The sequence below is a fragment of the Sus scrofa genome, chromosome 6, assembly GCF_054392235.1.
Source record: "Sus scrofa isolate SSC_HxYL_T2T_F1_AM1 chromosome 6, Sscrofa_HxYL_maternal_Yorkshire_Landrace_v2.0, whole genome shotgun sequence".
Classification (NCBI taxonomy): Eukaryota; Metazoa; Chordata; class Mammalia; order Artiodactyla; family Suidae; genus Sus; species Sus scrofa.
Window position 1 is genome coordinate 125039838 of NC_139388.1, and position 24240 is coordinate 125064077.

General features: G+C 44.3%; 1 protein-coding gene across 27 annotated transcripts in view; it reads left to right on the forward strand.

The window, feature by feature from the left end:
* Positions 1-24240, forward strand: part of FHOD3 (formin homology 2 domain containing 3) — a 548282-nt gene that overhangs the window by 511161 nt on the left and 12881 nt on the right. For 15 of the 27 annotated variants that reach the window (XM_021096274.2, XM_084964486.1, XM_084964482.1 and 12 more), the window contains 4 exons: positions 1886-2076; positions 9233-9425; positions 15661-15835; positions 22965-23126. In XM_021096274.2, the coding sequence (XP_020951933.2) occupies positions 1886-2076; positions 9233-9425; positions 15661-15835; positions 22965-23126 (721 nt within the window). Of the gene's footprint in view, positions 1-1885; positions 2077-9232; positions 9426-13810; positions 13835-15660; positions 15836-22964; positions 23127-24240 lie in introns of all 27 variants that reach the window. The other 12 variants (XM_021096273.2, XM_084964485.1, XM_021096275.2 and 9 more) reach the window with 1 other exon arrangement.

The following is a 24240-nucleotide window of genomic DNA, read 5'->3' on the forward strand; positions in this document are numbered from 1 at the left end:
TCCCCTAATCAACCTTTGCTGCTTTGGTCTCCTCCACTGACTTTCTTGGGGTGGGGCTAGAGGTCTGAGGTCGCTCCAGCAAGTCCTTGGGTGCTGACCTCTAAGTACTGCTCTCATGACCTTGGTCTTGGCATCTAAGCATTGGCGGCTCACCTCTCCTCATCTTCTCTCTCCTCCTGACCTTTCTTGCCAGGCTCTCACCCTTTCCCACATCTCCCACTCTCCATCTGCCCCAGTCCCCTCTCTTCAGCTTACTGGTTTGTCTATTTCTTCCACCTTTCCTAGCTTTCTCAATGTCTTTCCCCTATCCCACCTCCCCCTCCATTAAATACCCTCGAGTGTATTTTTTTCACAGCTAACTCTCTGATTCACATAGTTTTTTTTTAGTCTATAAATTCTATCAAAGCATCCCTTTAGAAAGCCTCATCTCAAGAGTTCCCATTGTGGTTCAATGGGTTAAGAACCCACCAGTATCCATGAGGATGCAGATTTGATCCCTGGCCTCCCTCAGTGGGTTAAGGATCCAGTGTTGCCATGAGCTGTGGTGTAGGTTGCAGATGTGGCTTAGATGCTGTGTTGTTGTGGCTGTGGCATAGGTCGGCAGCTACAGCTCCAATTCAAACCCTAGCTCTGGAGTTTCCATATGGCACAGGTGCAGCCCGAAAAAGGAAAGAAAGAAAGGAAGATAAAAAGGAAGGGAGGGAGGAAGGAAGGAAGGAGGAAAGAAAGGAAAGAAAGAAAGGAAAGAAAGAAAGGAAAGAAAGAAAGAAAATCTCATCACAGGCCACTTTCAGTCACTCCCAACTGGTCCCACTTCCTGGCAGAGCAAAGTGAACTGTCTGTCACATCTGTTTTTGGCACACTCAGTTTGCATCTGCTGGCAGGACCACACTCCTCGACAGTCACCCAGACACAGACACGCACAGGGAGCTGGTGGGCTTTGAACATCCTCAGTGCATGGTCATCACCTGTCTATATGCTGAGTCTTTTTGGGAACAGCAAGTTGGTCTCATTCCACATTTATCTTTGTCTTCTTCTTTTTTTTTTTTTTTTTTTTGTCTTTTTTAGGGCCCCACCTGCGGCATATGAAAGTTCCCAGGCTAGGGGTCAACTCAGAGCTGCATCCATTGGCCTATGCCACAGTCACAGCAATGTCAGATCTGAGCCATGTCTGTGCCCTACATCACAGCTCACAGCAACACCAGATCCTTAATCCACTGGGGGAGGCCAGGGATCAAACATGCATCCTCATGGATGCTAGTCAAATTCATTTCTGCTGAGCCACTGTGGGAATTCCTGTTTTTGTCTTCTTAATACCTGGGAGGGGGACTGGCAAACCCATTTCTCCCTGAGTGTTGTTTGAACAAGGGAATGAATGGATAAATAAAGTGATTTGTCCCACAGTGTAAAAATGATCATGGTGAAGAGAAGCTGGCTGCCCCTTAGCTGGCCCCATGTACCCGGGCCATCCATGTATGACTGTGGGACAGTCCTCCAACCTCAAATGAAATATCTGAAGCACAAGTGGGCACTGAACAATTTTGTGAGACCTCTGCTCAGTTCACCTTGTCCTAGGGTTCCTTGATATCATTTTTCAATTTACAGTTCCCCAAGACTTTCTTAAGATTTCTTTCCAAAGATGGGAGGGAAAAAAAAGTGACACTTGCATTGAGATCATTTGAAGAACAGTTTGATCACTCAATAATTTGATGTCAAGATAATGACAAATGCACATGTGGATAATTTTTAAGCCATAAATAAGTTTGTGTTGCAAGATGTAAGTTTGGTTTTGGTGTTTGTTTCTTCCCAGAGGCAGTTGGGTTTCCTGGGTCCAGTTGGTGTCCAGTTATTTCAGTGCATTTGCAATGTTCTCTCTGATTTTCAGGTTGACTTTGATCAACTTCAGGATAATTTATGTCAGATGGAGAGAAGATGCAAAGCTTCATGGGATCACCTCAAAGCAATTGCAAAACATGAGATGAAACCAGTTCTAAAACAACGCATGTCAGAGTTCTTAAAAGACTGTGCAGAGCGAATTATAATTTTAAAGATTGTCCATAGAAGAATAATTAACAGGTAAGTGGATTGAAGAGCTTGTGGAAACCTCAGTAAGAGAGCATGTTGAAAATATCCTGCAAACCGAGATCTGAAGGTTAAATTTATAAAACTTGTATTGGGAATTCTTGGTACATAGCAAGCACTCCTTTGAGTACTTACTTAATTTTTCTCAGACACATGCACACATGCACACAACAATAGTATTATACCATTGACTTTTGAGGTTGGAAGGAATCTCAAAGGTAGTGCCACCCCCAAATCCTTCTGGATCAGGAATCGCATCTGTATAATCTCTGACATTTTGGGCCTCGCATCTCTGCATCTACTTGAATACTTCTGCCTACAGAGTGCCCTCGTCCTTGCAAGTCACCTTGACTTGTTAGCAAAGTTCCTTCCTTATGTGATCAGCCATCTGCCTTCTGAAAACTCTCCCTCATTGATTCTCTGATGGCTGCTCTGTGGTGCAGCCTGCCTGGAGGAAGCCTGGGCCCTCCATGGGCCCCATCCTCTGGACCAGTCTTCCTCAGGTCCCCAGGATCTGCCAGAATCCTGGGGGACACAGAAGTGATGCACGAGGCTGGCTGGGATCTGGGATGGCTCCGTGGCTGTCCAGGCTGTCTCCATATAAGTGGCAGCAGAATCAGGACCAGAACCTACATCTTCCAACTCCCCCCAGTCAGGCATCGCCCACTTTCTTCTCCTTTGTTTCGTTACACAACATGGTTGTAGGTCCGTCACCCTGGCCTCTGGAGTCCAAGTGCACTGTCCTGGGTGAGCAGATGTGCAGGCCTGCAGGTTGTGGGTTCCCTGGAGCAGGTGCTCTGATGACACACCCTCTGCAATGGGCCTCACTGCCCTTCTGTTAAGAGACCCCTCTCTCGGGGCCATCAAAACCTCAGGCCTTCCCCAGAGATCAGTCCTTCAAGCCCACTCCCCCTCCTGCGTTTAGGCTCTTTATTTACTATTTTTTTCTTTTTGGGCTGCCCTGAGGCATATGGAGTTCCTGGCCAGGGATTAGATCTGAGCCACAGCTGGGGTGACACTGGATCCTTTAACCCACTGTGCGGGTCAGGGATCAAACCAGTATCCTGGCACTGCAGAGCCGCCACCGATCCTGCTGAGCCACAGTGGAAACTCTGCTTTCTTATTTTTTTAAACAAATGTGTGGTATTTTCATTTATCCCTGTACGTTTTACAGTTTCGATTAATTTTTCCCTTTCCCTCCTTCCTCCACTGTCTTTGCTTATTTCCTTCCTTCATCTTTCTTGAACCCATACGGACCTTTAAAAAGCTAATTCTCATCTGCCTGTGAGCCCTCTACCAGCTTGTGTCATGTGCTGCTTTGGTAATCATATTTCCTGGATCTTGAGCCAGACTCTTTTTCTGGGGTGGGGGTGGGGGGTAGTCTTTAAATGTTAGACGGGACAAGAATAAGGAACAGAATCTTCCCTCCAGGTTGACAACTCTCCATTACTCACTGTGTTTGGAATTTAGTTGTTCAGCTGTAAACCCCCCTCCCTGGACTTCATCTTGACCTCGCAGCTGCCCTCTGGGTAGGAGGATCTTAATGGAGATTTTGTCAAATTTCTTACTAAAAGCAAAGTACACTCTGCTTTTAACGTGGTTAAAAATGGGGAGGCAGGGAATGTCAGCCACTTTGGCCCTTCATGCTTTGTATGATACAAGCAATTTCCAACTGAAAACTACTCAAATAAACAAATAGTTTCCATTTGGAATGTCATGAAATTGGAGCAGTTTTATGAAAGTCTTGTAAAGCTATTCTGCCTGGTCACAGTAACCATCTTATCCTGGACAGATCAAAACTCATTTTGATGATCCATCTGTTCCTTAAGCGGTGTGTGTGTGTGTGTGTGTGTGTGTGTGTGTGTGTGTGTGTATGATGTGCATATTTGTATGTGGTGCATATATGTGTATGATACATAGGACGTTTGTGCTCATTTTCCTATTCTCCCTGCTGAGCTGGTGGCCCAGATGATGGTTTCTCTTGTGTCACATGGATCCCTGTCTACTCACAATTGGACACCCATCTGGCTGCCCACCTTCTCTGCTGCCCTCAGTTGTGGACCTAACGGGACAGGCACTTCCACCGTCCTTTCCTGTCTGATGGGCCCTCCTCCCTTAGTTACAGTAGTGGCCTCTTTTAATAAAGGAGCAGAAAAAAAGAACTTAGTTCTCTTTAGGTAACTCTTGACTTTCAAACTCTTGGCTGGCTAAGCACATCTGGTTCTAGATGTCTGAATCTGCAGGTTATCCTTCCCTTTCGCACTGCTGCCATGACAGCCAGTCCCCGTCCATGGATATGCATACCCACTCGCTAATTCCCAACATTCGCTTGGCTGCAGATAGACTGGGGCAGGCATTACAGAGGGGGACCCTGGAAGAGTGGGAAGGGAGGCTTCCCTGGGAGACATGGAGAACCACAGCAAGGGCCCAGCATTCCTCAGGGAGAGACAGACAGATGGGCGAACACCCACGCTGGTTTCCCAGTGCCCCCACTCCACACCTCCCTATCCTGGACCAGACACCCCACTCAGTGGCACACATGAGGAGAAGGGCAGATGATGGATCAGATCAGAGATGTTTGGCTTGTGCCTCAGGACGATGGTGAGGGGAACCAGCTGCTCTGTAACCATAAGACCTTCATGTCCCATGTTGTGAAAGTTACAGACTCAACAAACAAAAGTCCCTTAAATGTGTTACTCCCTTAAAGTTGTACCCACTTTGTTCTTCTGAAGGAACACCATAGTCTCTCTCCTCTCAAATATACATCTGAATGGTCTTTCAGGTGTGCCTTTTACTTGCTGCTTGCAGACTCCCATCTGCACAATATATACTTAAATCATGTCTCCAACTTATATGATAAGATTGGATCCTACCCTCTCTAGATAAAAACAGTGTTGTAGAAAGCGGAGGATAAGGAATCTTCGGTTGTACGTATATTTAAAAGAGGACCTATCTTCACAATAGCCAAGACATGGAAACAACCTAGATGTCCATTGACAAGTGAATGAATTAAGAAGATGTGGTACTACTCAGCCATAAAAAGAACAAAATAATGCCATGTGCAGCAACATAGATGCAACTAGAGATTCTCATACTAAGTGAAGTCAGAAAGAGAAACACAGACACCATAGGGTATTATTTATATGCGGAAACTAAAATAGAGCACAAATGAACACATCTATAGAACAGAAACAGACTCACAGACATAGAGAATAGACTTGTGGTCGCCAAGGGGAAGGAGGAGGGAGTGGGATGGACTGAGAGTTTGGGGTTAGTAGATGCAAACTATTACATTTAGAATGGATAAACAGTGAGGTCCTGCTGTACAGCGCAGGGAACTGCATACGGTCTCTTGATGGAAGATAGTATGAGAAAAACAATGTATATAGGAGTTCTCATCATGGCTCAGCAGAAACGAATCTGACTAGCATCCATAAGGATGCAGGTTCAGTCCCTGGCCTTGCTCAGTGGGTTAAGGATCGGGCATTGCGCTAAGCTGTGGTGTAGGTTGCAGACACAGCTCAGATCTGGTGTGTCTGGGGCTGTGGTGTAGGCTAGCGGCTACAGCTCTGATTCAACCCCTAGCCTGGGAACCTCCGTATGCTGTGGGTGTGGCCATAAAAAGACAAAAAGAAAAAGAAAATAAAAGACAGCACACAAACTGGGAAACCATATTTGTAACTTAAAAAAGAATGTTTGTGTGTGTGTGTGTATATGTGTGTGTGTGTGTTTGTATGTGTATGACTTGGTCACTGTGCTATACAGCAGAAATCGACACAACACTGTAAATCAACTCTACTTTAACTAAAAAAGAAAAAAAGAGGACCCAGCTGTGGGCTGGTTCTCCCTTCATTCATCTTATACACAGATCTATTACACGATCCTCCTAATATATCCTATGTAGTAATACCATGTCCAATGTATAATGCCAGGTAGTAGTAAGAGCCAGGAAGAGAAGTTAAGAGTGTAAATGGGACAGGGAGTGGCAGGGAGGTGCTTTTTTGCGTAGGGTGGTTAGCAGGGGCTTCCCAGAGGAGGTGATACTTTGGCAGAGACTTGTAGAAAAAGAGAGACAGTCTAGGCAGCTGGCAAAAATGTTCTGGGCAGAGAGAAAATGTACTGGGACTGGACGCCTTGATGGGGCCTCCAAGTGGAGTGGTTGACCTGTCCATCCTCATAGGCCCTGCAGGCTCTCAGCACAGCCGTGTCCCCCCAGAGTCCCTACACACCCACAGGGGCCTGAGGCCCTGAGATGGTCTTGCTTAAGGAATCACAGGGAGTCAAGTATGACTAGGGTCCTAGGCCATGAGGCCAGAGAGGTAGTGGGGCAGTTTTGCATGGATACACCTCATGTTTATCTGGTCATCTGTTAATGGGCATTGGGGTTGTTTCCATATTGGGGCCATTATGAATGATGCTGCCATGGAGTTTGTATAGGTTTTGTTTCTTTTGAGTATATGCATGGTGTGAAATTACTAGGGCATATAGTAATGCTGTGTTTAACTCTTTAGGAATTTTTTTTGTCCATAGAGGGGGAACCACTTTGTGTTCCCACCAGTACTGTGTGAGGTTCCAGTGTGGTTTCTCCCCATCCTCACCAACCCTTGTTATTGCCTTTCTGACTCTAGCCACCAAAGTGAGTGTAATGTGATGTTTCTGTGTGGTTCTGATTTGCATTCTCTTAATGACTAATGGTGTTGAGCATCTTTTCATGAACTTATTGGCTATTCGCCAAACTTTTTTTTTGGGAAATCTATTCATACCTTTTGTCCATTTTTTTGTCTTTTTTTGTCTTTTTCTTTTTTTTTTTACAACCACACCTGTGGCATATGGAAGCTCCCAGGCTAGGGGTCGAATTGTAGCTGCAGCTGCAGGCTTACACCACAGCTACGGCAGCACTGGTTCTGAGCCACATCTGCAACCTATGCCACAGCTTGCAGCAACACCAGATCCTTAACCCACTGAGCAAGACCAGAGATTGAACCTGCATCCTCACAGACACTATGTCAGGTTCTTAACCCACTGAGCCACAATGGGAACTCCTCATTTTTTGTCTTTTTAGTGTTGAGTTGTAAGATTTCTTTATATATTCCGAATACAAATCCCACATCTGACATGAATTGAAAATATTTCCTGGAGTTCCCGTTGTGGCGCAGTGGTTAATGAATCCGACTATGAACGTTGAGGTTGTGGGTTCGATCCCTGGCCTGGCTCAGTGGGTTAAGGATCCGGCGTTGCTGTGAGCTGTGGTGTAGGTCGCAGACGCAGCTCAGATCCTGTGTTGCTGTGGCTCTGGCGTAGGCTGGCAGCTACAGCTCCGATTAGACCCCTAGCCTGGGAACCTCCATATGCCGTGGGAGCGGCCCAAGAAATGGCAAAAAGACAAAAAGAAGAAGAAGAAGAAGAAGAAGAAGAAAATATTTCCTCCTATTCTGTAGGTTTCCTTTTTTTTTTTTTTCTTTTTAATTCTTTTTCTTTTTGTCTTCTTAGGGCCGCACCCGCAGCATATGGAGGTTCCCATGCTAGGGGTTGAATCAGAGCTACAGCTGCCAGCCTACACCACAGCCACAGCAATGCCAGATCTGAGCCTCATGGTTCCTAGTCGGATTCGTTTCCGCTGTGCCACAACGGGAACTCCTAGGTTTTCTTTCAATCTTCACAGTATCCTTTGAAGTACAAAAGATTTTAATTTTGATGAAGTTCAGTTTATTTTTTCTTTGGCTGTTTATGCTTTGGTATCATATCTAAGAAATCATTTCCTAATCCAAAGTCATGAAAATTTATACTTTATGTTTTCTTCTGAGTTTTATAATTTTAGCCACACCCATAGCATGTGGTGCCCTGGCCAGGGATCAAAACCATGTCATAGCATTAATGCAAGCCCCTGCAGTGGCTTAACCTGCCGGATCACAAAAGAACTCCTGGTTTAGCTCTAGTTATTGGTTTTAAACAGCATTTTTCCACCCCCCCCCTTATTTTAAATACACATCTTACACTTTCCTTTAGTATTCTGCACAAAAAGAATAAGCCAGTGTCCCTCATTTGGAAAACAAACCAAACCCCTATTCAAACTAGACAAATTAGAGTGATCAAAAAAAGGTTTTTGTCTACAATTAATGACATCATTTATATAATACTGTTGTTCTACATAAAAATTTTCCTCTGTCTCCTAGTATTATCTTCTTTCTCATTTCCTGATAACTAAATTTAAGGACATCTTTGCAAACTTAATTTATTTTCCAAAAGTATTAAATAAGTAAAATCCAATAATTTTAATTTATATACTAAATAGCTGAAATAAATTGATTTTGGGCTGCTTGTTTGGTGTGTCCTAATTAAATTAAGATTGCATATAATATTTGCAAGAAAACATTTCAAAACATTTACCCAGAGAAAACTATAAACATCTTTTTATAAACCCTTAATTAACATGTTATTTATTATCTGTTCATGTTAATTCCACATATTCATTAAAGCAGTACCCCCAAATTGCTAAGAAACATTTCTTTATCCCTCATTCAATTTTCATATGATCTAGAAACTGTGCAGTATCTTTTTTAAAACAGTATTTTATCATTTTTCTTTTACAAGTTTTACACATCTGTTTTAAAAAACACTAAGGCACAGATAAGCAAAAAGGAAAAAATTCATCCCTTAGAATCCCATCTCTTAGACATAACCTCCATCAGTGAGAAAGTGAGTTGATTTCTGGTTGCATTTTCACACTTCATCATCAAAGCCCCAGAAAGAAGACCCATGTCTTTGGCTGATTGGTTTCTTTTCTTTTTTTTTTTTAATTTATTTTTTAATGAGTTTTATTTTTTTCATTATAGCTGGTTTGCTGTGTTCTGTCAATATTCTAGTACAGCATGGTTACCTAGTTACACATACATGTATGCATTCTTTTTTCTCACATTATCAGGCTCCATCATAAGTGACTAGATATAGTTCCCAGCGTTACACAGCAGGATCTTATTGCTAATCCATTCCAAAGGCAATAGTCTGCATCTACTAACCCCAAGCTCCCCATCCATCCCACTCCCTCCCCTCTCCCTTCGCAACTACAAGTCTGTTCTCCTGAAAGTTTGCAGAAAATGGGTTTTCGTTCCTTAAACCTGAAGTCCTTGCCGCCCTCGTGTCTTCACTGCAGGTTCCACTCCTTTCTGCTCTTTATGGGTCATCCACCTTATGCGATTCGGGAAGTGAACATAAACAAGTTCTGCAGGATCATCAGTGAGTTTGCCCTGGAGTATCGCACCACCAGGGAGAGGGTTTTGCAGCAGAAACAGAAACGAGCCAACCACAGAGAGAGAAACAAGACCCGAGGGAAGATGATCACTGATGTAAGTTTCATAAAATCAGTTTCTTTATGCCATTTATTCTGAAAATCTGATCAACCACAAAACTACTCTGCAGTTTGCAGGCTGTGACTTTTTTTAGCTGTGGGGAAAAAAATTCCTCTTTTAAAAGGTGCTCTTTTTTTTTTTTTTTGCTTTTTTTAGGGTTCCATCTGCGGCATATGGAGGTTCCCAGGCTAGGGGTCAAATCAGAGCTGTAGCTGCCAGCCCACACCACAGCCACAGCAGTGGTGGATCCAAGCTGCATCTGCAAACTACACCATAGCTCACAGCAATGCCGGATCCTTAACCCACTGAGTGAGGCCGAGGATCCAACCCACAACCTCACAGTTCCTAGTCAGATTCGTTTCCATGGCGCCACAACGGGAACTCCTAAAAGATGCTCTTACACAGTCCCTCTACCAGTTCTGTGAAAATCTGAAATAATCAAACGTAAAACTAAGATGTAAATTGAGGATGCCATGTCTGGTGGAGGAATTTTAAGCCACCACACGAGTAATTAACTTGGTGTGTTGTGGGATGCTAATGACATTAAATTCTTGACTCCCTTTTCAGACTTTGGGATGTGGGTGGACTTGGAAGAGAAGAAGAAAATATATATAATCACACTTATCCTAGGAAAACAAATATACTGATTTGGGAGATGATTATGGATTTTAATTGTCATAATGATACTATATATCTAATCAGTTGACACATGGACCACCCATCCTAGGCATCTGAATGGAGACGTAATTGATGAGGTTACTCAAAGACATAATCTGATGGCCTCTTGGCAGTCCTTCGAGTTAGAGAATATCAGGGTGGCCCAGAGGACAGTGGAAGTATCGGGTGTTCCTTTGGGGACTCCTCACATTTGCACGCCTCCCTTGCTCTGCACTTTTCCCCTATCTCTTCCACCCTTTCCCTGGGCCCACCCATACCATGGGTACAGTCAGCCCTCAGATGGGAGGTGCTTTGTAACTGGAGGGCAGAGTGATGCGTGAAGGAATTCCCACTTTGGTGCAGTGGTAACAAATCCAACAGATCCACAAGGACTCGGGTTCGGTATCTGGCCTTGCTCAGTGAATTAAGGATCCAGCGTTGCCATGAGCTGTGGTGTAGTTTGCAGAGGCAGCTCGGATCTGGCATTGCTGTGGCATAGGCTGGCGGCTATAGCTCTGATTCGACCCCTAGCCTGGGAACTTGCATATGCCAAGGGTGTGGCCCTAAAAAGACAGAGAAACGAAAAGAAAAAGAAAAAGAAAGCAACGCGTAAAGATGCTAGAGACAGACAAAGACACACGGTACAGGTGCCTCTTTCTGTTGTGCCTTTATGAAACGTAGCCCATCTTTATCTATATCTGAGGGGCACATTGCCGCTCAGCAATGCAGGGAATGGAGTAGGCAAGGATTAAGCCATACAGAGTGTGGCATTATCCTGGGAGCTGCAACTCAATCAGACAGATTTCTTTGGGGAGAAATGCAATCAGTTAAGAAGACCTCACAGAGGCTGCCTTCTGTGCCAGGTGTGCATTTATGTGGTTGGAGAAACAAAGGACATACATGATTACAATCCACATTCCTGGGGGGGGGGGGGGTCCTCACCTTCTCAGGTACTTTGTCTTGCAATTTTAAGGCATTTCTAAGGAGAACCAGGGACTGGTCCCCTCACCATTCACCCCAGCCTTGACCCCTTGGAATTTTCTGGACCCTTAGGGAATGCTCACATTCTTCTGCAGAAGGGGCTCTTTCTACAGATGGTCCTGAATGCCTTTGCAATTGGCTGAGTCTTCCGTCTCCTGTCCCAAAATCTGGGTTCAATCGGATCTTTAGCTTCCTAGAGGACAGCAACTCAGGAAGCAGACTGAATTCACTTGGGCAAACTCCGGCCCGCATTTCATTCCCAAGCATTATTATTTTTTATTATTCCATGAACTTTATTACATTTATAGTTTTACAACAATCATCACTGCCCACCCAAGTATTATTTTTAAAAGTTCTAAAAAGGGGAGTGATTATTTTTGTAGAAATTAGACACAATGGAGGGTGAGAAACCCAAGCCCAATATGCATATAGTTAAGAAAATAATCAGAATTTTTTGCCAAATTCTTGACATTTTTTTTTACAGATCCCACTAATTTTTAAATTCTCTCCTTCTCTGAAAATATTCAGCCTTCCTATTTATAAACAGGGGTAAACATTTCTAAAATTGAATTCAAAAATATTTAAGTTCTCATTAAAATCTCAACAGGGCAGGCTTCTTCAGGGTTCATCCTCAAGGTAGTCCCTGCTTTTAGTGGTCCAAGTGGTACCATTCATGTAGAAACATTGCCACCTGCTGGAAGATTAGGATATTGTCACTTAAAGCAAAGTGACAATGGCTTCACATTTTTCCAACTCTTGTTTGGCTCCCATTGTGTTCCCAGCAAAGCACAGGGCACCTAGGAAGATGGGAGTGCAATAAAAGACAGGCTTGTCCAATGGATTTCATAATCTGGTTATAAAACAACATGTGTCCACCGTTTAGACCACTTGAAACAAAACCAGGCCATAGATAGAAAATTGTGGAGCCCCTGAGATTTAGAGTTGGAAGTGATTTTTAGAGAGAACTGTAGTAAGTCATTTTTTAATACAGATGCTGAATAATGAGGATGAAAATGGTTGCGGTTAAACAGAGATGACTTTAGAAAAGCCATTGTTTTATAAGACATAGAGAAGTCTGGGTAGAGTCCAAACACCCTACATACATAGGCAGCCCCACATCTACTTTTGTGTTCCTGTCTCTCCTCTTCCTTCTCTATCCCTGAGTATGCAAAAGGCTTCCTTTTGTAGGACCCAGGAGTCCTACCAGCTAAGGATCAGGGAGAAACTAAGTCATTTCTCATTCCTTGTGTCCCAGACTAGTTCTAGACAAAGTGGTAACATAGACAAGGCAGCCCATGGCCAGTGTGGCCCTTTCTGGCATCATCACACTCCAGATGGGTGGTGAGAACCTGTCCATATCACAGGGCAGTGGTCATCCTGGCTGAGACAGTTAATCTCTCTCAACTCCAGCCTCTTCTATGAAAAGGGAATGCTGGTAACTTTAGGGGATATTGAGAGGGCTAGAGATTTTGCATATGCAGCACCTTGCACATGTGCTAATTGCCAGAAAATGCCAACTATCTGATTAAATAAATAAGCTCTAAGATAAAGAAAAATGGGAGTTCCTTTTGTGGCTCAGAGTGTTAAGAACCTGACTAGTATCCATGAGGATGCAGGTTCGATCCCTGGCCTTGCTCAGTGGGTTAAGGATCCATTGTTGCCGAAAGCTGCTGCCTAGGTCGCAGATGCAGCTTTGATCTGGCGTTGCTGTGGCTCTGGCGTAGGCCAGCAGCTACAACTCTGATTGGACCCCTAGCCTGGGAACTTCCATATGCCACAGGTGGGACACTGAAAATAAAAGAATAAAAACTTTTTTTAAAAGACAAATAGTCACCTCCTGTCACAAGGTTGTTGCCCTGGAAGCAGGGGTAAACATGAACTAGAAGCATTGTACCACTTTAGCTCCCCAGAGTTTAGTCAATTCTCAAAAACCTGTGTCTGATTTGCTTGCCTGGCTTGCAACCTCAGTGGAAACACCAGTTAAATTGAGGGGATGTTTGATTTAAAATTAAGGAATTGACATAACTTTCACCACTGATTTGTTTTTTGGAAAAGAGGTATTTTGTTGTCACTTAAAGAAGTTTGTGTGAGGATAATGAAAAGAATGACATGTCAGTTCCAACAGCCTCCCCAAGGGACAGGTAATTTTTTAAAGAATTTCATTTCCTGTTTCTGAGGTTAAAGTCATAGGCAGGGGTCCCACTTGTCCCATCTGGCCCACGTATGGAAGGATCCTCAGGGACCCAGGCCTGGCAGCCTGGGCAGGGAGGGGCCACCTGGATGAGAGGTGGGGCAAAAGCTGATGAGTGTCAGGAGGTGGAGGGAGGCCAATAAACTTACTGAGGTCCTGATGGATGGTGGGTGGTGGTAGGTTCCACTGGACATGGCCAGCCAAGTGGCAGGGCACAGAGTGAGGTCTGTGGTGGTCACAGAGCCAGGTAAGCTGGTTATCATCCTCCTCGGCAACCTCAGAGACTGGCCTGGAGCCCTACAAGTCCCTCCTGACTTTCGTCAGAACTGGTCCTGGGAGCCTTCAGAGAGAAGGTCCAGACAAGGGCAGGAGGGCTATGCCAGGCAGGACTTGGCCACTTCTGCATCAAAAGGGTGCACCCTGGTTGTGGTGACTGATTTCTTTCCTTGGAATTTGATGTGACATTGAGATGATGTCATCTTTGCTGACTTCTGTGCCTTCTAAGAATCCCTTCTGTCTTTCCCATCCTGTCCTGTCCTGTCCCCTCCCATAGACTGATGAAGAGGATGAAGTTGAGGTAGGAGGCTGATAAACACGAAGAATTCCCTGTGACCTCCCGAGGCGTGCCATAGAAGCCAACCTAACACAAGCAGCATGTCAGCCCTGTTCAGTGCTTTAAACCCTGCATGGCTGTGTTCTGGTTGGTTTCCGTGTGATCACTAACCTCTTACATGGGTTCCCGTCATGCTGTGTGTGCCAGTGCCTGACTGAAAGGGTCACTGCATTTTCCAAGCTGCGCCTGAGTCCCAGGCCCTGTCAAGAGTGGCAGGGTCAGGGAGTTCCCTACGTGGCTCAGCAGTTAACAAACTCAACGGGGATCCATGAGGATGCAGGTTCGATCCCTGGCCTTGCTCAGTGGGTTAAGGATCTGGCATTGCCGTGAGCTGTGGTGTAGGTCGCAGACCTACACTTGGATCTGGTGTTGCTGTGGCTGTGGTGTAGGCTGGCAGCTACAGCTCCGATTCAGCCCATAGCCTGGGAACCTCCATATGCTGCGGGGGCGGCACTAAAGAAAAAAAATGAGAAAAAAAAAAGTGGCAGGGTTAGCAGTCCTCTTCCTGCTGCTGGACAAATGGACAGAGGATTTTCCCTTTAGATCCTTGCCAAACCTTTCGGCAATTCAATTAAGAGAACTGGGATTTTGGAATAGCCACATAAAGAGCCCTAAGAGAAAGTAGGATGGTGGCTAAGAGCCAGGCCTGAGAGATGGTCACCAGCCATGGGCAGCTTGTGCCCATTTCCATGATTGGCATCCACTGGATCCGTTGGGATCAGTATGTGAAGGAGTGGGATGGCCAGTGGCTCCTCCCCTGCCCCTGGTGCAGATGCCAGAACCAGAGACTGGGGGTGGGAGTGCTGCTTGGCTGTGGAGGATGAGGAGGGAGCAGTAGATGGTAGTAGCCACAGGGGTGTCCCAGGCTCTGGCATCAGGGCCAAAACCCTGGATGAAAAGAGGAAGCCAGGAATCTATGGAGCTGTTCTTTGATAACGTTATCCCAACTGGCTTTTTTATTTTTCATCCAGCTGTTTGACGTTGTGTACCTATGGCCCCACAGTTCTAGCATACCTCTTGTTAAACATATATGCCTCCTCTTTGTTCAGCTAGAATTAGCGAATCGCATCACAGGAATGTAATGCTTGTGAAAACAACTAAATCTTTGACACCACAAGAGATAGTGCGTGTTGCCAAACTCATTTTCAGCATGAGTATCTGTGCTGTGTTCTGATGTGGGCCCCACCTCCAAACTCTGCTGAGGCCTTGGGGAAGTCACTTCATCTTGGAGGGCCCCTGTTTCCTTCTCCATAAAGCGAGGTGGGACTCCATCTGGGGAAAAAACCTTCCCAGCTCCTCACATTCTTGAACGGAATCCCATTTTTAAAATTCTACCACCATAAGCGATATATGAGAAAATTTGTACTTCTTTCTGGCATTACATTTAAAAAAATCAATCTCACTAAATTGGACTAAGAGGGCATATCTCGAATCTCATAGCAAGGCTTTGATGTTAGAAACATTTGATTTCTGAGTTCTTCTCAGAGCCGAGGTCAATCGGCCCTTGCAGGCTCCCACAGAGGGAATCTACGAGAGACCCACTACCATGGAGGGCTGAGTATGGTCTTTCTGGGACCAAGGCTTTTCTTCTGCTAAAGAACTTCCTGGATATCCAGGTGTTCATTGGCCACCTCACTGAGCGCCATCACTAATGTGTCTGCAGAATGCACATAAACAGAAAAGCCAGAGAGAGAAAGAGAAGAGGAGGCTGTCCTCAATTAAAGGTTTCATGAGCTCAAGTTGGCTTTGGAGGGAGTCACCTCACACCCTAACCCCTGTTGGTCTTGCAGTCTGGCAAGTTCTCTGGCAGTTCCCCGGCACCTTCGAGCCAGCCACAGGGCCTGAGCTACGCGGAGGACGCTGCAGAGCACGAGAACATGAAGGCTGTGCTGAAAACCTCGTCCCCTGCCGTGGAGGATGCCACCCCCGTGCTGGGCGTCCGCACCCGCAGCCGAGCGAGCCGAGGTAACTCCCTGCCTGCGAGACCGCCCCAGGTGTCTGGTCATTACAGACAGACCACTGTGCCCAGGCAGTGCCACTGCAGGCCGTCCACCCCCCAGGGCTCCCCATGCTGATATAATCACGCTTTGCTTCATTCACACCTTTGGGACCCACCTTCAAAAGCGTCGTCTCAGAATAAGCACAGTTTCATTCACACAAGGGAAATTAGTATTGTGAATGAATTCTCACAGGTTAAAGCAGAGATCAGGAAACCATGGCCTCCAGGACAAACTGAGGCGGTTGTTTATTCTTATAAATAAGGTCTTATGGGAACGCCAGCCACACTCCTTGTGTGTATATTGTCTGTGATGGCAGAGATGAGGGCTTGTGGCAGAGACTACAGGGACCATAGAGCCTAATGCTTTTACTGTCAGGTGGGGTATGAAAGAGTTTGCTGACGCTTGGATTAAAACCTTATTCTTTTTGATCTTTTAAATCCTTGGAGGCAGAAAGGAAACTAAAACTTCAAGATGCTAAAGACAGATAGGAGTTTTCAGGTTTGTTTCACAACTTGCAGCTGGAGTTCAATCCTTGGTCTGAGAATAGAGATCCCACATCAAACTGTTGCACAGCATGACCAAAAACAAACAAACAAAACAAACGAAAAAAGGAATTAAGATGGGAGTTCCCATTGTGGCTCAGCAGTAATGAACCCAACTAGTATCCATGAAGATGTGGGTTTGATCCTTGGCCTTGCTCAGTGGGTTAAGTATCCGGCATTGCTGTGAGCTGTGGTGTAGGTTGCAGACATAGCTTGGATCTGGCATTGCTGTGGCTAGAGCATAGGCCAGCAGCTGCAGCTCCAATTTGACCCCTCACCTGGGAACTTCCCTATGCCAGGAGTGTGGCCCTAAAAAAAGAAATAAAATAAAAATATAATAAAATAAAATGAATTAAGATGGCAGTTACCATTGCGGTACAGTGGGTTAAGGATCTGGCATTGTCTCTGTAGAGGCTCAGGTTGCTGCTGAGGTGGTGGTTCAATCCCCAGCCTGGTGCATGGGTTAAGGATCCATAGTTGCCACAGCTGTGGGGTAGGTTGCAGCTGTAGCTCGGATTTGATCCCTGGCCTTGGAACTTCTATAGCCACATGAGTGCAGCCAAAAAAGAAACAAAAGAAGAATTAAGATGCATTTTGCATCAGAGAATGCTTACCCATGTTTCCCTGGTCTAGTCTGACACCACATTAGCATTCCTAAATCTCCTCACTGCCAGCAGGATCCAGTCCCCGCTCTTCATGCTGTACTTTGAGGTCCCCTGGGGTCTGGTCCCATGCTGGCTCCACTTGGCCCCACATTGGGGATGCCACCCTACCCTGCTCACCCTGTGTCTCCCTGAGCCCTCGCTCTTGCTCATGCTGTCCTCTTCTTCTCTGTCACTTCCAGAGTTCACCTCCTCTGCACTCTACACATTGTCATGCACCCTGAGACCCCAGTTTGGGTCTCCTGAAGATTATGAACTTTATAACTAAAGAGCATGAATCCTTGAGGGTGGACTTCCTCCTCATGGTGTTTGCTTCCTGCATACTCTGCATACAGCTAAAAGAAACATTGTGTTTATTGCCCAGATCAGAATGCTTTAGCTTGTAAAGGGGTTCTAGTAGTAATTATAATGAGAAAATAAGTAAAACCGAACATGCCAGGCGAACTGGTTTATGGGTTACTGTACACATCACAAAACCTCAGTCACCAGCAAGCGTGTACTGCACCCTTCAGGCATCTTCCTAGACTCCAATGCAGCCAGAATCTAGTGGTCTGGAGAAACTCCTGAGAAGGCCCATCGGTGACTTCTAACTGGCTTTGCTGGCTGTCCTTTAAAAAAAAATGTTTGTTGTTGTCAGCTGTGTTAAATATTAGGACATAAGGAATAATAATTCAACATAAAAGACAAAGGCAGTTCCAAGTTTTCTTTAGCAGGAAGGGAATCACATGGTGCATGTGATTTCTCTGAGCTTCTTGGGAGCCAAGGGCCACAAGCTGCCCCCAAAGAGGAGTCTTGAATGGGCCTCTCAGCTGTGTTCTAGATCCCCAAGATTTACATGGGATTCCCAAATAGAGCTGCACTTGAGCCTTTTTTATGAATTACCAAATGATTTTCTTATTTCACATGAGTGCAATATCACTGAATCTAGTTCCTTCTCCTCGTCTCAATGTTGGACCTTTAACAGGGCTTTTCCTGTGACAGGCAGCTAAGAACATGCCAGGGAGATGGCTGTCTAGTAGCTCTAGTGGCATAGTTGGTTAGCGCATGGTACTTACAAGAAATGGATGTCTCCCACCACCCTTCCCCAGTGTTACCCTGCCTGAGACATGGATGATAAGTGGAAAAGTCATACGTCCAACTACAATCTTGATTCCCAAACTATACCCCAAACTCATACATGTATTATTCTTACCTAAAGAAACACATATTAGATTCTCTGGGATTTGATTTCTTCCACACCCTCTGACTTTTGGGTAGTTTGGACGTGGAGTTAGGAAAAGAAAATAAATTATAATGTGGCAATGCAAAGGCAGCCTTTTGGTGACCAACGACAGACAGACACAGCTGTGACAAACCACAGCCCTGAGAGCTTTATTTAGAACATTCTGATGGTCTGGTTTTCTACGTGGGAAAAAGGCTGCCTTCTTCTTGGCTATCTATAAGAGCCTCCATTTCTCAGAAAAACCAAGAAGTGACAGGGGAGAGAGAGTGTGTAAACAAGAGAGAATATAGGAGAGAGAAAAAACTGGGTAAGATCAGAAGGTGAAGAAAATATTGTTAAATGCTGAGCAGTAGGCAGGTTTGCATTGTGTGGGATGTGGGGAGGGAAATCACTGCTCCTCCAAAAGGTCTAAGACATCCCATGCATGAGTCTTTGTGCCCCAGCAGCTGCTGCAGGCTTTGTGTGTGAGGCTAATCAAGGCCACCAAGAAATCAAGGGCAGCATTGGCACCTGCGTCTTACTGATCCCAGCCATCAGGAGTCTTGAGCCACTGTACTCTGGTGGGTGCAAAAGTAGTACGATGAAAGCCACCTTGGGAGATGGAGTCTGGTATCTCTGACGGAACATAACAGGTTGTGCTAATGTTAAAAGAGAAAAGAGAAAATCCTTCCTGACAGGAAAGGACAAAGACAAAAGATATTGCTGAGTTTGTACAATATGAGTTCATTTTTACTAATTGATGAAAGGGATTAGAAAGGAAAGATGATCGGTTTTGCTGCACGTACAGAGACTTCTGCTTCCAGGGATCAGGTTGTAAGGAGTAGCAGGTCACCACTCCTGCCACCATGACCAGAAGCTTGAATAAAGTAACAGAAGCTTTCTTTCAAAATACATAAGATAACTGTGAAAGAAAGAGGACAAGAAAAACTAGAATTTTAGGTGAGCTGAGAGCACCTCTCCAAGGGCACTTGCCAAATCTGGGCACAGGCGAATAACTGGACTTGGCTGTGGCAGAGTGACTTTAATAGTAAAGAGACAGCATCAGGACCTCTGATGGTCATGTGAGCTGGTGAGAGAGCTTGTAACTTGAGGAGTTTCAAATGCAGACCGTTTTCTCCATGAGAGCTTTGCTAAGTGTTGGGGCACCATGGGGAAGGGAGGCTGGGCCAGAAAGACAGCAGGAAATGTACAGTCTTGAAGTTCTGAGAAAACAAAGACAAGCTAGAATAAGTACCTCCAGCAAATGCATCCAGATAGTTAAAGACAGAATATTTAAAGACAGAAGTAGACTGATTCTCAATGAAAACTGCTCACTGGCCCCAACCCTTCTCAGTCCTTCACAGTGTCTGCTTAACAGAAAAAGGTAAAAGACTAGGGGGTAATGACACTGACTTCAGTCTCTGCATCCTTTTATACACAAAGTCCAGTGTATAGTCAAAATTATTAGCCAAGAGAACAAGAAAATGTGACTGTTAAGAGGAAAAGTAGACTAGAGCAGGAGATCCACAGGTGATCCAGATGTAGAACTTCCCAGTCAAGGTTTAACCATTATAAATGTTAAAGAAAATAAATGAAAATGGAGACAAATTGATAAAAAATGTGGACAATTTCAACAAAGAATTGAAGTTTATATGAAGAAGAATCAAATAGGCATTCTAGAACTTCAAAAGAAAATATCTGAAATGATGAATTGATTGGATGGGTTTAACAACAGACTGGTCCCAGCAAAAGAAAGGACAGGTTGGTAGAAAATGTACACACTGAAGCATGGTGAGGAAAAATGGAAAGAATAGAACAAAATTAAGACATGTGAGACACAGTTAAATGGTCTGATATCTATGTATCAGAAATAAAAGTAAGAAGCAATAATTGAAATAATGCCTGAGAATAGATATCAACCCACATATTTAAGAAACGTAACAAATCCAAAGAAAACCATACCCAGGCATACCATTGGAAAAATGCCAAAAAAAAAAGAAATAAAGGAAGATAAAGATACAACTTTTACAATAGCCAGAGAGAAAAGAATGTACTTTCTAAGGAGCAACATAAGAAAGATGGCTTACCATTAATGGAAACTATGGAAATCAGAAGAAAGTGGAAAGGCATCTTTAAACTGACAAAAAGAGAAGATTCTAACCTAGAAGTCTATACTCAGGGATATTCTTTAAAAATGAAGGTAAACTTGTATTACATTAAAACAATAGCATATCTACTTAAATATAATTATTTTCCTTTTAGACTATTTCTCTAAGTTAGATTTTTAAGGGAAAACAGCATTTTCTTTCAACAACAAATTATGTATTTTAAAAAATGAAGTTCAAATAAAGTAGTATAGTCCTATCATGGTCTATAATGCTTTATCCCCTCCACCACCGCTCAGTACATGTATATGTACACACACACATATATAATATGTAATAATTTATATAGACATCTCAGTATGTATAAATGTCTAGTTAACACTTGAGAGACTATGAGAAGGCAAATAGTCCCTCGGGGTCTATAAAGTGTCAGTAGTGTTATCCTGTAGCTATGTGAGTGCCACCGTTCCAGGAAGAGAAACGTATACATGATCAAGAAGAATGGGCATAAATGGTAATCAGGCAGTGAGGACAGTAACCAAGTGGAGAGGGGATAAGAAGCAGAACTAAGAGTGAAGTCATGAGAAAAAGACATCATCACAAAACTGAGTCTGACAATCCTGAACATATGGTAACATGTTCCTTTAAGCATCTCTTAACATGTTACAGTGAAAGCAGATACCTAGGAATCTGTAAGATGCAAGTATGGGTACTTCTCAGGGGAAAGATGAGATGATGCCTTTGTTTCTGGCTCATTGGAAGCCAATTATATTATGTGATGATGAGCAAGTTACAATTGATTGAGTTTTGTGTGTTTTGGAAAGGTAGTTTGGCATTTCAAAATGAGACACAGAATTATAAATCAGTAGGTAGAAGGGAAAATAGGAAATTGCTGGGCAAAACACAATTGCTCTATTGATTGCTCTGCTGTGAGGAGGGCCATTGTTTAGAGGCTCTGTATGGCCCCAGGCTGAGAGCTGTGCCACTTTGAGGCATCTTGCCTCCAGTGAGGACACATGGACCATCTTGAGAATGTAGAAAAGTTCAGCAATTTCCAAAATTCATTTCTGAGAACATTTTTAATAAGGGTTTTATGATGCTGAAAAAAGCTAGTTGATCAAATTCCCTTGGGTGTAAGCAGAAAAAGCAAATATTTCCTGATTTTTTGTATCTCAACACTGTAGGTCTGCTCCCACTCGTAAAACAAAACAATTCTTCCAATGACCACCACAACAAAAAAATTTGTCATCAGAAAACATCGTCCTATGGCAACAGGTCTCAAACATATGCAGATGATAGCGCCTGCAATCCTGGTACTCCTTTTGCAAAGTGTGAATTATTTGTGTATTTAATTCAGTCATATGATTTTCACTAGTAGAAATTATGACTAAATTAAAGCATATTACATACTTGCTTTCAACCACAAACACATGTCCATAAAATTTACAGTCTACTAAACTATGAACTATTCCCAAGTATTTCCATCAATGTCCAAACACCAATTGCTTTGAAAAATTAGTATGGAAGAAAAACTCAAAATTTAAGATGTATCTTCACTAACATTTTTTCCCCTGTGGTTTGAGAAAAGCTGACTGTCCTTTAGCTTTAGCTAGACCTTGGTCATGTTCAGGGTACCTGCATTCCATAAACATAGAGGCCAAGAGCACTCAACTACAGGGTTTTAAAATTGTGTGTTTATCACAAAAAGAAGCATAGGTAGAAGAAATTCACAATTTTGAGTACATCATATGTATTTTTTCTCATAGAAGCATATTTCCATCTTATGGAAGAGATTTCACAGGGAAGTTATCAATCTCAGAAGCACAGTTCTTGGTATATTAAAGTAGCATTCATTTCTAACTGTTTGCTATGACTAGGGAACCCATGTTTTTGTGGTTTTCTCTTCCTGCTGGTCTATAGGCAGATGCTTTTATGCCACACTTGCACTGTCTTAGCATACAGCTATTTATAAGCATTATTTGGTCTCATCAAGGAGCAAATGGATGTACCAAAAAAAAATGTTAAGTCCCCTTGCTGATGGAAAAGGGCAATCCTGTTATGATTTTTAAAGGCTAGATAATCCAAAGATAAATTCTGTGTTACAAAATCCAATTTTTATTTAACTGAAGGAGAAGTTGGGGTTAGTTGACATTGACTAGACACATGCAGCCATAGAGAGCTGGCTTAACAATGCCTCTGGACATTGCTGGAAATAACATCACTGGGTGTGGGGAGTCTGCCATCCCATGACTGTGGGACATGGTGGGTAGAGGCATGTCTAGGGGTCAAAAGTTAGGGTACTGTGATAGATGAGAACACAGCTGTGTGACAGGGTAGTATGATATAAGTGCCCCAGATCTGAATGTGTGGGAGGTCAGAGCCTGGAGGGTGATGGTCCTGGGTCACTATGGTGCAGTGTGGATGGGGGAGGACTCTAGGTCCATCAGGCTTAGCTCTGGCCTCTGCGGTGATCTGTTGGTGACAGAGCCTTGCTGCTGCAGGCGCAGTGTTGTGTGTTCCTTATCAGTGTTGTGTGTTCCTTATCTCTGAGTCCCTTGTGCTCTCTGGCTGTTTAATTTTTCAGGATCCACTAGTTCATGGACTATGGGAATGGATGACTCACCTAATGTCACAGATGATGCAGCTGATGAGATCATGGACCGCATCGTCAAGTCAGCCACCCAAGTGCCCAGTCAGCGAGTGGTGCCGCGGGAGAGGAAGCGCTCCCGGGCCAACCGGAAGTCCCGTAAGTGCCTTGGAGTTAGGGTGTGGGACCAAGCCTGCAGGGACTAGCCCTTCGGTTCTGTATGACCCCAGAGCAGCAGGGACTCAGAGGTGGGCTCCAGTGAAATGTCAGTGGGACCTAGGGGGCCTCCTGGGCCCATCAACAAAATGTTTCATGCTGGACAGTTGATATTGTCCACTGGGGATAAGGGGCACCACAGGCATCTGTTCAGTGCATTTTCCCTTTCTGGCCAGGTCTCCTTCAATTCATGCTCTGTCCCCAGGAAGGTCTGAAGGGCCCTTAAGGACTCTGGTATGCAGGAGTGGGTGCATTGGGGCCCACTGCTCAGTACTGCCCTGGATGCTGTGCTGAGGCCATATTTATGCCCCTCACCCAGCATCTCAGGCTACCTCCTGGGCTGTATACTGATTCCTCAGGGGTCCTTTGCTGCCCATGAAGATGCAGAAGGTGAAACCAGGGGTAGCAAGTGATTTTATGGTCATTAGGATGCTAAAATAGTTAATGTTAGCCTAGGTTGACCAGTTGTTTTTTTTTTTTTTTCCTTTACCACCAAATAGAGGAGTCAGCTAAATCAGAGCGATTTACTTCTCCCTTTAGTCTCAGCCTGTTATCTGCTCCTTTGCACTGAATGATGAGTGTGGAGCTGCCTCTGCTGGCTCCATGCTGGGTCTCACAGGAAGCACTCACTGTAGAGAAACAGGGTCTTCTGAATCCTTTGATACCTGCCCACATCACTATGGCCCACATGTGTTTCAGGAGAGAGCTCAGCCCCTCAGTTTTTACCTGCTGCCAGACACTCAAGAGACAGCTTGAGTCTCCACTGGCCCAGTCTCCAGAAATAAGGGGTGGTGGACTAGGACACAGATTTATGATGTTTCATAAAAAGGAAGCCCAGGAGCTCCTGTTGTGGCTCAGCAGGTGACAAACACAACTAGTACCCATGAGGATGTGGGTTCCATCCCTGGTGTCACTCAGTGGGTTAAGGATCCAGCTTTGCAGTTGCAGTGAGCAGTGAGGGCACAGCTTAGTTCTAGCTTTGCTGTGGCTGTGGCATAGGCTGAAAGAAAAAACAAACAAACAAAAAAGGAAGCCTGGTCTCCTTCCCATTTCCTGG